This window comes from Macrotis lagotis, chromosome 8 (genome assembly GCF_037893015.1).
Source record: "Macrotis lagotis isolate mMagLag1 chromosome 8, bilby.v1.9.chrom.fasta, whole genome shotgun sequence".
In the NCBI taxonomy this organism is placed as follows: Eukaryota; Metazoa; Chordata; class Mammalia; order Peramelemorphia; family Peramelidae; genus Macrotis; species Macrotis lagotis.
In genome coordinates, this window is record NC_133665.1 from 171,426,518 (window position 1) to 171,439,927 (window position 13,410).

General features: G+C 35.8%; 1 protein-coding gene across 1 annotated transcript in view; it reads left to right on the forward strand.

Annotated features, from left to right (window-relative positions):
* CADPS (calcium dependent secretion activator) overlaps positions 1-13,410 on the forward strand; it is a 557,039-nt gene that overhangs the window by 376,262 nt on the left and 167,367 nt on the right. The window contains 2 exon segments of the mRNA XM_074198830.1: positions 2,367-2,503; positions 5,612-5,799. Coding sequence (XP_074054931.1) covers positions 2,367-2,503; positions 5,612-5,799 — 325 coding nt within the window.

Here is a 13,410-nt window from a genome sequence, read left to right on the forward strand (position 1 = left end):
ACAGTTGAAGAAACAAGCAAAGAACAAGATACTTAGAACATATGGACTTTTTTTAACAGCTCCAAAGGGGCTCCTTTCCCCAAGTTTGGTACCCAGTATGCCCCAAATCTTAAAGAGGAAAAGTGATAAAATATAGAAGCCAAACTGGCAAATGAAGGCCTCTAGCCAATTTGTCATTTCTCAGTCTCTGAGAATGTTTGAGTGCTTAACCTGCCTCTAACAAAATAAAATGTCTGGTCTAACTGTTAAAAAAAAAAACAAGAGAAGAATAAAATAATCCTGGCACTAAGGGAGAAAAATGATTTGAAAATAGCATGAACAAAACCTTTAGTTATTCATATTAATCAAATTGATCTTAGCCTAAAGGGGTAGAAATGTGAGGGCATCATCTGTCAAGAGTGATAGAGACCTTCCAGGACATGTGTAGATGATGTTCTACCATGAGAGACCCAAGGTTGTGGAAGACTTAGGATACAGTGCCTCAGGTCAGAGAAGTCAGAATATGTCATTGAGGTGAGATTTTGATTTCTTACACTGGGGGAAATCTATCTCATACAAACACACACACACACACACACACACACACACACACAATCATTTGCTCTGATAACATAAGACTGCCTGCTGACATCAACTCTAGAGGGCACTGCTCTGCCATACTCCATCCTTGTGAGACATAATGGGTCAACTGGCAAGCAACTCAGAGGCAAATAGAATCCTATGTGAATAGGAAGAGAAGGGGAAAGAAAATTCGACCCCATTTCATAGACCACCTCCCCAAACGGCAAGATAAGGCAGTTTCACAGCCAAGAGGATTTTCAGATTCTCTTGAATCAAGTATGACTTGGGTGGGGATTAGGGGGAAGAGAAGCAGAGAATACCTCTTCCAAAATATCATTTTTAAAACATACATTATCTGATCATCCTGGCAAGTCTGTTCATCTTTAAAGAGACACATCCTCAAGATGCCTTCTGGAAACCTTTGCTCGCTCAAGTCTCAGACATAAACAATGCATCTTGTTCAGACACTGAGCACTTGGTGCCATGATCAGAAGACTTTTAAAAATTGGAGGAGAGTGCATTGATCTATGAGCTCCAATGAAGTTCTATTTGAACGCACATTTCCATGTTTCCATGAGAAGAAGAATTAAAAATAGTGTGAGGAAAGATGTCATTTCCAAACCCTACTGCTTCTAGCTCAAGATTTTAATAACAGGAAGGGGAATTTTTTTTATAGGAGCCAATGTCTCCAGTAGAATAAAGTAGTGAAATGATTTCCCCAATCGCCTTCTTGGAGTTAATTATTGATTTTTCCTGTGCCCTGTCAACCTCTGTCATCACGACATTCCCTTGTGTTCCACTAAAATATTGTAAGAAAATAGGGGGATTAAATAAAAAACTTACTCTAGCCGTTAAAGGGATTTGATGGAAATCTCAATGTTAAGAAAGTGAAGAAAGACAAGGGAGTGGATTCTGTCCTCCAAGCAACCACCTCCCAAAATCCATGAATTTCATGGGACCGCACTTCAATTTGAGTCTTCTCTTTTTTCCTCTCTGGTAAAGTTAGTACATTTTAGTTTCACTTCCTAAGATGAATTAGCCTCTAGGAAGAGTCTTCACCTTGAAAGAAAGTTGTTAATACACAGATCATTATTTCACAACAATTGATAGATCCTAACCCTTGCTGAGTAAATTTCTGTAGGCTCAATTGCATAAACTCACTCTCCAACTATTCTTACCTGTACAAAGTTGCATCCCTATTTAACTTAGTCTGTGATTAACTAAAAATCTTTATGATTTGGGATATCTTTGGTGGTGGGGGGAGATCTTTCTTAAAACCAATTGGCACTAGATACAGAAGACGTGCCCATGTTGGGCCTTGGCTAAAAATGATCGAAACCCATTTTCCAGACAACCTAGAAAATATATAGGAAAAAAATCTGACTTCCCTTCAGTAGAATGGCAGAATCTATTTGAATTCACCAACAGTAATTAAATAGGTTTCGCTTTAGCTAAGATTGGGTCAGCCACTACTGCTCTTTGAGCACAAGGCTAAGTTGATAGTTTTGCATTCCTTTTTTTAGTAGAGTGTTAATGCACAGTCATTGTGATCAGAAGATAAGCTGTTGATGCCAATATATTTTTGCTGAAATGCAATAAGCTAATCAATAAGTGATGCAAGTTGACAATGGGAGGTGAAAAGTATATTTTGGTATGATAAGGGGGGGAGGGCTGGGAGAGGGGAGGGAAGTTAAGAGAAAGTGGTTAGAGTTCAAAATGCATTGTGAATTCCTGTATATTGGAAATGTCAAAGAAAATGTGTGTTTCTCTGAATTGTGTCTCTCTCTACATGTATAAATGAACAGATGCAGATAGAGCTCAAAAACATGGCATGGATGAATTTATCTCTTCCAATCCCTGTAACTTTGACCACGCTTCCCTCTTTGAGATGGTGCAGCGCCTAACTTTGGACCACAGACTAAATGATTCCTATTCTTGCCTGGCAAGTATATTCTTTGGTCTACAGTGGTTTAAGCATAAACATCCTGAAAGAGAGTTTTTTTTGATTGCCACCCTCACCTTTCTAGAAAATGCAGTGAAAGTAGAGGATCTGTCCCTAGACATCACTGTGCTCTGGAGGCTAGGAGCTAAATTCTAAGTTTGTGTTCTTTCTGAAGTACAGACTAATGCATACACTTCCAATCTCTTGAAAAGATGTGACTGCTGAAATAGTTTTCCTAATCTGATTAGTTATCAACAAGCAACTTCCTATTCTTATGTCAGGAATATTTTCAAAAGATAGGGCGGAAATTATACTTCTTTGAAAGAAAAAAAGGAAAAGAAAGACAAAAGGAAAGAAAACTCTGTAGGGACAGGCTATTGGCAGGAACCAACCCAATTTTCTGTGTCTCTTTCCTAAACTGACTCTTTTCATAGGAGAGACAGGAGGACTCCTAAGAAGATAAAGAGTTTCTCAGTGGTTTATAATGAATTTAGTAATACTTCTTTAAAAAGACCTGAAATATAATCCCGTCCCCCCAAAAAATCCTAGGGTCATCAGGTAAATTAGGACATTCCCCCAAATTGTGGATTCTGCAAAAACAATTAAAATGTTAAAAAAAAAAACAATTCTTGAGGATTAGGACCTAAAATGAACTGAATAAATTCATTAAGAATATCTAGATATTGTCTTAACTTTTCTATATAACCCAAAAGATCTGAAGTGCTATCTAAACAATGGCAGGATCAAAATTTTCATAGGTATTTTGTTAGAAATTAGTCAGTTGTTTTATATATATATATGTCCTGAGTCTCTTTGGAAGATGTAATTTGGCATCCTGAGACCCTCTTTTCCCTGTGAATTATGATTGACTTAATAAGCCTTGACAAGGCAAGGTTTGTGTGATTTTTTTACAATAATTTACCACTTTTCCTAAAAGGTAGACATTGCCAGTCCCATTTTACAGATGCAGAGGAAATAATCCAGGGAGGGGAAAGTACCGTGGACATATATTTTTGTCCCTAACCTCACTTTTAATCCTATGGCACCGAAAAGAAAAAAAAAATTGCCTGGTTTTAAACCACTGTCTTTTAGAAGAGGCATTAAAATCCTCCAGAATTAGGTCTGACTTGTTTCTGAAGTCCTTTTTAATTCAGGTCTAGGAAACACAAATATAATGTCTATAAGAAAAATAGTTTAGGTAATAATTTAAAAAGGGAAGGTTTGATACATTGCAATAGATTTGGCTATTTCACATAAAAGAGACACTGCTTATTTTACACTTAAAATCATTTTTATCATAAGGTTTGAACTCTTCAAACCTAAAAGGAATTTTTTTGATTTTTAAAGTTTATTTTGTATATCAAAGCTATTTGCCCCAGAATTACTTAACAAGATTATATGATAATCATTATAAATCACACTAGTGCATCTTGGAGCTGAGCTAATTCTTACCCTTTTGTGGTGAACTTCTATTCTATGAAGGCTGATTTCCCCCCTATATTTCTTTTCTAAACAGCTGGATTCCTGCAAACACAAATGCATCTTGACCTAGTTGTTTTGTTTGTTCATTTTCTTTTGTCCTGAAATATCTTGTTGAGAGAGGCTATCACATCATCTAAAAGTTCATCTGGAAAGGAAATGTGAAATTCTAGGTCCTTTATTTGTATTTTTTTCCTTAAAAAAGTGACAACACAAAACAGAGAATATATATAATGAAAATTCATATCTCCCCACCTGAGTACCTTAGTCAATGGATTTTCAAGAATAAAGTTTCAGGCAGTAATAAAAATGAAAAGAATCTCATCTCCCTTCCTCTATATATTCCTTTCCTCATTATTATAATCTTTTCTTCCGTTGGTTTTGGAGTCCGACCAGCAGGGCTCCATAAATTTTTCTGTGTCTTCGACTGAGATCCTAATTGATATTTCTTCAACTCTTTTCAAAGCAGTTATTTTGGCATCTACAAAAGACTTGGTGTCATCTGAGTCGTAGAAAATATATTTTAATCTTTCACAGCAGTGTTGTTTCTAAGATTTAGCATTTGGGGTAGCAGATGGGGTGGCAAGGAAGTTGTCTATAGGGGCAGTGCTTTGCCTCAACCACTCTCCCGCCCGTTGCAATAACTTATAATTTCAAAAAGGAAAGATGCTCTCATCTGATACCTTAGAGAGCTCCATTTCACTGATTGATTAGGTCCCAGGTCCTTAATAAGAACTAATAGCACTGTACATTAGTGTTATCTAGTCAGCTCCAGTTGCTCTCTATGCATTCGCAGACAAATGTATTTGCTTTTGGACAGTGCCCCCCCCCTTTTTTTTCATTAACAAAGCATGGGGATGTTCCAAAGATGACCCCAAGAAGAAGCTTGGGTTAAAAACAGAACAAGCAATAACAACAACAAAATTAAACCTTTTTCCTTCATGCTGTCAAATAACCATCTAAAATGATTTAAATCAATTAACAAACTAATCCTTGGTTCAAAAATGGGGAACTGTCACCCCACCCACTTACTGGAGTAGAGCTAGAGATTGGGTATGTTTCGCTTCTCTATGTAGAGTTTAGATTGATCAAAAGCCAAATAAGAACCCAATAATTGCCAAAAATTAAAAAAAAATAAAAATACACAAACCAAGGCAAAAGCAGCTCCTCTAGATTCAATTAAGTCTATTGAAGAAATAGCATTAAACCCATTTATACAACCAATTATAGCATTACCTTTATTTTAAAATTAAAAAGACCTCTTTCCTGAGTGTTTGATAATAGCTATTGGCATATAAGTAAATCATGTAACTCACATTTACTAGTACTTGAAAATATATTTGCTTTCAACATTAGCCTGAACAACTTTTTCCCTAACAGTCATATTATGCTGAGTAGGAGAGACAATATTATTGGAGTCTAGATTAAAGAAAAGACCACTTCTCCTTTGAATCTCCCAGTGTGTAATTAAGTCCTAGAACAGGAGATTAGTGTACTACATCACCCCCTCCATCCTGGTTCCTTTTGCCATTTCCACTACCACCACCACCACCACCACCATCCAGTTCAAATTGCTCCAAGAAAACAACCTATATTTAAAAGAAAGTCTCTCCTCTATTCCTTAAACAGGGCTGGTTCAGTCCTGGCCAGGTATTTGTACTAGATGAGTACTGTGCACGAAATGGAGTCAGAGGCTGTCACAGACATCTCTGCTACCTCAGTGATCTCCTTGAACGAGCTGAAAACGGAGCCATGATCGATCCCACATTGCTTCACTACAGCTTTGCCTTCTGTGCATCCCACGTTCACGGGAACAGGTAAGAAGGTGCTCATATAAGCACTGGGTCAATGGTCCACAGTGATGGTTTATCATCATCCCTCACCCCCTGAAAATATCCCAGAATTATTTATTTGGTTGGAATCATTTGGCCATGGGAGACATAGCTAAAGGAATAAACAATCAGCTCTCAATTATTCACACTGGTGCTCTGGCAAAGTCATTGCCTGAATGTTTCGATCAATAGTTAATACAAAAATGCTCCTAGAATCCAAGAGCTTTTTTCCAATTGCATTATTTTTATTTTTAATTTCTATTTTGCTTAAGTTCCTATGGAGGTGAGATGACAATTCCTTAGGGCTCCTTGATTGTTGATAATAAGGGAAGTTTGGTACTAATTAATCTTCATGTGGGCAGGCAAATGTTTGCATTTGTCATCCCTTAGAACCCTGCCTATCATTTTCACTTTTCATGTTGCATGTTCAATGTCCAATGCCCTCTCCATATGACAACACACCTCTAATTTTATTGGTCACTAAATGATACCCTCTAGGTTATATCCCATCATTCACAGAATATATGAACTTGGACACCATGAAATTCTGACATTTGGCACTGAAGGACAAAAACAAATGTTTATTGGAATGGTTAACTATTTGTCAAAAGTTATCCTTTCTCATTGTTGCAATGTTCCAGCCTTTTGTTTGGATAAGAGAGAGCCACACTGACCTTGGTCCTTAAAGGACATCTATGAAAAGTTCCATTTTTTATATATATATAAATATATGCACTCCAATGACTATCTGTTACAGCCTCTTGGACTGAAATCTTTTTTTAAAGAAGTTGCATTATATACTCTGGGTTGTCACACTGTATTCTACATATGTTACTGAATAAGAAAGTGTTATAAAATAATGAAGTGTTTTTGTAAACTCCCTGGTAAACATCATCATGAATTATGATACACATTGTCTGGATTTCATATTGTAACACTGCCACTTGATTCACAGTTAGGTTTATACATCTTGTCATGGAAACAGTTTGGGATCTCTTATTTTCTTTTCAGTTCTGATTTTTCCTTATGCAAGTTTACATCTTTTTTTCTTATTATTTTCATTTGAATGTATTTGTTTGCATTTTTGTTTTCATGCTTTCTTTTTGTTCTTTCTCCTTTTACATGTGTTTCTTATTTTGTTTTTCTCTTCTGTGGCTGGCCACATGCTGCATGCCTAAACCACCCCTTCCTCAAAGTCAACAAATGCATGGGTTACTTAGTGGGTTGCTTCCAAGTGCAAACAATGAGGGGAGCAAAAGTCCTTCCCCTCTGGAATCGGATGCCAAAAGGGATTCCAAAAAGGAGTCTAAAAAAAGAAAAGATCCTAAACCCCAGTTGAATCCTGACCCCAAAAGGTAAGAAGGAGCTGGGTGGTGACTTGTGCTTGAAGCATGTGGGTTATTCATCCAAATCTTTCTGCTGTTAATGTTGCAATTTCTTTGAAATTCTTTTTTCATTTAAGATTTTTGAAGATAAACTGTTGTTTCAGTCCTAATAAGGAACAATAATTCTACGGGAGGGCAATGAATTGTGGGAAACCATTTTGGTATTTTTTTTATATTTTAAAAATTAATCAAGCAATGCGGAGATAGGATTGTGAGTCAGATATTTTCTTCCAGGGACATCACATCTCCTGGTACTTTCAAAGTTATTGACTGAGCAACTCTTTTTGATTGTTCAGAAACTAGCAACATCCTTGATTGTTCTCTAAAAAATAAAGAAGATGGGTTTGCTTCAGAGAGACCCATATGTTTATGGCACCCATGAGAAATGCTGAGTATAGCCACTCTCATTTTCATCTTATTCCTGAAGCATTTGGAAGGACCAGAGAGGAGAAAATCTATAGTCTATTAAAAAAACTTGTAATGAAAAGCATAAATGAAAACAAAATAATAGATAAATAGAAGGGTTTTATCAGCTATAAAATGAGATGGTAGCCAGAAGGTGATGTGGAATAAGATAACCTCTAAGGTTCCTTTGAGATCTAAAATATAAGGAGACTTCTATGAATTTTAAGGAGACTCCATTTTTAATGAACACAGTAATTGCTGTGTTTTTTGGTGTGTTAAGATTCCCCCCCACACACATACACACACTAAAAATTAGGTCTATTGATTGTTAGTGTCACCATCTCCTAAAAGAATAACTTAATCAGAGATCTTTTGAGCATTATAAAGAAAATTTCTAGCCTTGAAACAAAAGAATTTTAAATCCAGCAGCAAAAATATATATAAAACACATAAGCTACTTGGTATTAATAAGTCACTGAATACACATTTTCCCATTTTCATACTCAGGACACACTTGGTTTTTATTTTTAGTTTGCTTCTATTCATTTGATTTTTCTTCTTAGTCCTGGAAGTTACATAATTTATTCTTAGGGAAGAAAAGCCCCAAAATCCAAGAACCCAGTTTCCTCCAGAATGAGGTTGGCTGTCAGTCAACCAGAAACAAAGGTCAAATCAAAGCCTAATTCTGTATGGCTATCCATCTCCTGGACCCACAATCGACAGTGATGGAACTGAGGTGGATTGTCTATTTATATTTTGTTTGTATAAGGTCAGACAGTGAGACAACAGTAGCTCCGAGTCAGTAAAAAAGTGCGGAGACAATGTGATTCAGATGTCTCAGAACCCTGAAGGTTAGGACTGACAGAATGACAAGCCATCAGAGTGGCAGTTAACTAGCTGCTATCCAAGGTCCTGCCTCTTGCATGTGGCCTAGGCAGAAAAGCATTGTTGGACACAGCATTGGAAGAAAACAGCTATTAAAAAACACACCTCCAACTTTCTTCTGCCCTATCCCCAACATCCTATGTAAAATTGATAAAGAAAAAAAAGCAATTGTGCATATTTGGGTGATATCTATATGTTATCAGAAACACCAAGTTTTCTGTCAAAAGACAGAAAAAAGGTTGGGGACTCAGTATGGTCCTGAAATAGCTTGTAACCTGAGACTGACACCAAAACAAGCTTCACAGATTATACACTATTTACTTTAGACAGCTTTAATTGATCACTGCATACTCTACCCAACTCACAGGTTAGACAATACTGAAATTTATTAGAATAACTATGGAATATGCCTATTAAGCATTAAATTTAAACAGGTTAAATAAACTGGTTTAACCAAGCTCTCCATCTGCTCATTCTCTGGTAACATTGACATGCCCTATTCAATATATCCAGCCAGCATTTATTGAACACCTTCTATGTTAAGTCCTAGAAAGAAAAGAGGCAAAATAGCCCATATCATTAATGACCTGACATTCCGCAAAGGCAAGCAGGAACAGAGGAGCAACTTGTCAAAAGATATAATAGAATACTTACAAGGAGCATTATCAAGAAAGAAGGTGACCCATGAGCTGAACATGAAAGGAATATCAGAATTCTGAGAGAAGAGAAAGGGAGAAAGTCCAATCTAGGCTTGGTAGAAATCCTATACAAAGAAACAGGGGGAAGATATATACAAGTTCTGCAAACAAGGATACTATTTTTTTTGGAATGTAGGGCAATTGGAGCAATACAAATTAAACCTAGAAAGGCGGATTGGGTCAGATTGTGAAGTACATTTAATAACAAGTGGAATTTTGTGTTTTAAACTAGAGACAATAGGAGCCTTTGAAGAGTTGTCAGTTGGGAGTGGCATAATCAAACTTTTGCTTTAGAAACATTATTTTTTGAAAGCTTTGGAAAATATATTGAAAAAGGGGAAAGAGAGACTGGAAACTAGGACTAAGTAATACTCTAGTTCAATAACCGGGATAAGAGATGATCAGGACTTGAACCACAATAGAATATAACTGGATGGTCAAATTACCCAATAGAAAAGTTTTGGCAAATAGTGATAGATATTTTTAAATAATGGGGGCCATAAGGAAACTACCTCACTGGTTAGTTGTAATAGCTCTGATCCAAAATTGTTACTATGGAAATTTAATAAATCAACCTTGAACTGAACTCACGATGGTCAACTACTAATTACTATCAGATCCCTTTACACCAAGTCATCAACACACCTGAATTCTGTTGGAAAATACTCTAGAACCATCAATTTATGCACCTTATTTGGTAGGCAACCTATTAAATGAGGAGATAGTTTGGTGTGATGGAAAGAGCCTCCAGAGAACCTGGGTTTGTAACACTTGCTTTGTCACTTGCTACCTGTGTGATCTTGGGAAAGTCCCTTTCCCTCTATACTCTCCAGCTTCTTTCTGTATGAAATGAGGAAATTTGGAATCAGTGATCTCTAATACCCTTTCCATTTTATAGACAAATATTTTGTGATCTTATAATTCTTATTACAAGATCTGCCACATTTCACTTCCAATTATCAGGAAGGGGAAAGGGTCCTAAAGATTAAAATACCCTCACTCAAGAACTATATATGTATAATATCAAAACATATAGATAAAATGTGGGAAGATATTTCAGATCTCAAGAGGTTTTGAAAGATGAGATCAGCCTTGTATAGACCAAACATCCCAATTGACTGAATCCCCCACTTTGTAAGCTGGATTGATATGTGTGCATATGTACTATATCTCAATATATACAGTACCTCAAAGCAAAACTTAGGTTATCAATAGTTGTTCAGTCTATACTGAAAATGTTAATTGGACAACCTCCTTAGAACCAAATGCATTTAAATTTTGAATTTGTTAAAAAGGACATGTATATTTACATATATATATATGTTGTAAATATATACATATATAGGATATGTATGTATACATATAATATATATATACATATACATATATAGTTGCTTTTTTGGCTTAGTTTTTTTTAATTATAACTCATTAGATGCCATAACTTTTAAACTAGCTCCCAAGGGTGTAGTCTTAAATTTTCATCATTGTGTGTGTTTTTTCTAGTATTCTTTCTAGATGACATTTAAATTAGCGTCACTTTGGTCACTCTCCCACAGAGATAAGGTAATCAAACAGCTTTGATGAGCGTTTATTGCGTCAGTGTTCTTTGGATCCAAATTATTATTGGGATTGAAAATTTTTTCTCATTTACATTATTATTTAACATTTCATGAATGCCAGCACTGTGACACGCATATGGGCTGTGTGGAATAGCAGTACATTGTATCGGCAATTAACAGATCCATAATGCCAGCTGCCCTGATCCAACATGAGTTCCAGATATTAATGAGTCTATAAGCATATGGGGGAGGGCCAGAATCTTAAAATTTCTTGAAAAGATGTCCCAGGGTATCAAGTCTCCAGGAGGTAAGTAGTGGGAAAAGATACTGCCCTCAGAAAGAAATTTGAGTATAAAAGAGTTGAGGTAAATGCAGCATAATTCCCATATAGCCACTTGGAAGTAAAGCTATCCAGAGATGATAACAAAGGATGGAAAGATAAAAGAAGATAAAGACTATATAGGTTGCTAACCATATGGAAGTGTTTGGTTTGGGACAGCCTTAAACTTTAGCCAAGATGTATCTTTCCAATATAAGAGTGACCCAAATCTGGGTTAAACATAACTCACACCCTTCCCAGATCCATGTTAACCATTGGCACAATCTAGAGTATTAATGTTCTACACAGTGTAAGCTCTTAAAATGTGAAACTGAATAAATTTGAAAGAAATGCAGGCTTCTTGAACATTTAACTTTTAATAGGTAAGTCAATTTTCAACTTTGCAGATTGAGTAAGTATTCCCTCAATTTACTCAATGTTGTGAGTCGGTAAGACTCCTAAGAAGGATTCCTAAGTTTAAATGGATGTGGAACTTTGTTATAATAACTTTGTTAAATGAATGCTTCACTAGCAGCAACTGCTCTTCACACTAGGATGTCCTTTCTGGAGTATAATAGTAGTCGAAGGAAGGACGTTTTATCCCTTTCGTGAATAATCAAAAACATGAACCAAGCTGAAATCTTCTTCACTGTGATAAACTCCCACAGATAATACAAATTCAATGGTTGGAAGATGTCAGCATGCACATATTCAGGATTTCATATTACACATGAATATTATACAATATGGTAGAGGAAGAGATGCATGTGTATCACAGTTTATCATTTATGCCGAAATTAGTGTATATCTAAGATGGACTCCAAGAACCCCCAAAACTGATATTACCACAGGGCAAGAATTCCAAACATGGATTACATATTCTTCCAGAAGTTAACAGATCCTGAGGGGTATGGGCATTATTTGGTAAATGACAATATCTTTTTTGAAATTAATGTATCTGCTTCATTTATTAGGTACATATTCACAGTTAAAAGAATTTCTCTTTTTTATATTGGATGGGCAGTATTTGAATGTTTTTCGTATTTGTTCATACAAGAAAATTCTAGAATTTCTATGCTTTCTTATTGGATATCTTGCAAAGGAAGATGTCCTGAAAATCAAAGAGACCAAAACAATGGTGGAAACCCCTTCCCTAGAGTGCAGGCTTCTTGAAGACAAGAACTATTGCATTTTGGGCGTTATTTTTTCACTGCCTCCCACAATGCCCAACATATATAGAACCTGGTGAGAGGTCATTGAATCCTTCTAGATTCTATTACCTCTCAAGACAGTCCATTCCATTTATGAACAATGAGGAATGGTAGAAGTGTTTCCTGATATTCACCTAAATTAGTCTATTTGCAGTTTCTATGGCTTGCTTCTGTTTTTGCTTTCTCGGACCACAAAGAACAAGTCTCAATTTCCCCATCTATAAAACAAGAATGATGATAATAATATCAATCTCAAGAGTTGTTTTAAGTATCATATGTATATACACACAAAGAGTCAGAAAGATAGAGGGAAGAGAGTACTTTATGAACTTTATTCTTATTATTACTATCATTCTGATAGTTTGTCCTTTACTTCTTGTCTCCCCTGAATGTTCTTCCTGATCAAAATTTCCCCAATTTCTTCAGCTGTTCTCACACTGAATGGACTCAAAGTCATTCACTATCCTTCTCCTACTCTAGATGCTTTCCAGTTTATCTATGTGTTTTCTAAACTGAACACAATAACAAACCGAACACAGAAATAAGCTCTGACCAGGACAATAAAACCATTGTTTCCTTTTGAAGTGAGATCTACAATGGTTAGAATTCTCAACCTGGAGTCAAGAAGACCTAAGTTCAAAGTTTTACTAATTAGGTGGCAAGTCATTTAACTTCTTCTCGCCTCTGTTTTCTCTTCTATAAAATGGAGATAACAATACCTATCAATAGAAGTTGTTGTGAGCATCAAATCAGATAACATCTGTAATGTTCTTAGTACATTGTAGGTGCTTAATACATTTTTTTTCTTCCTTATTCCTGGAAGTTGTCTTCCCTTAATGAAGCCCAAGATCACACATTAGCTTTTTGTCTTCTATAACACATTTAACTCATAAAGAGCTTTCAGCCTTAGATCTTATGCAGACAAACTATTGTTCAACCATATCTCCTGCAGGTGCACATATCAGCTCCTTAAATTCAAGAATTATAATTTACATTTATAAGGTTTATTCAAGAAATCATCCCCTTCACAAATGCTTTCCCCCTTCAGATTACCTTTATAATATAGAGATATATGTGTGTGTGCATAAAATTATATATATGCATATATTCCAATATGTGTATATATGTACCCAA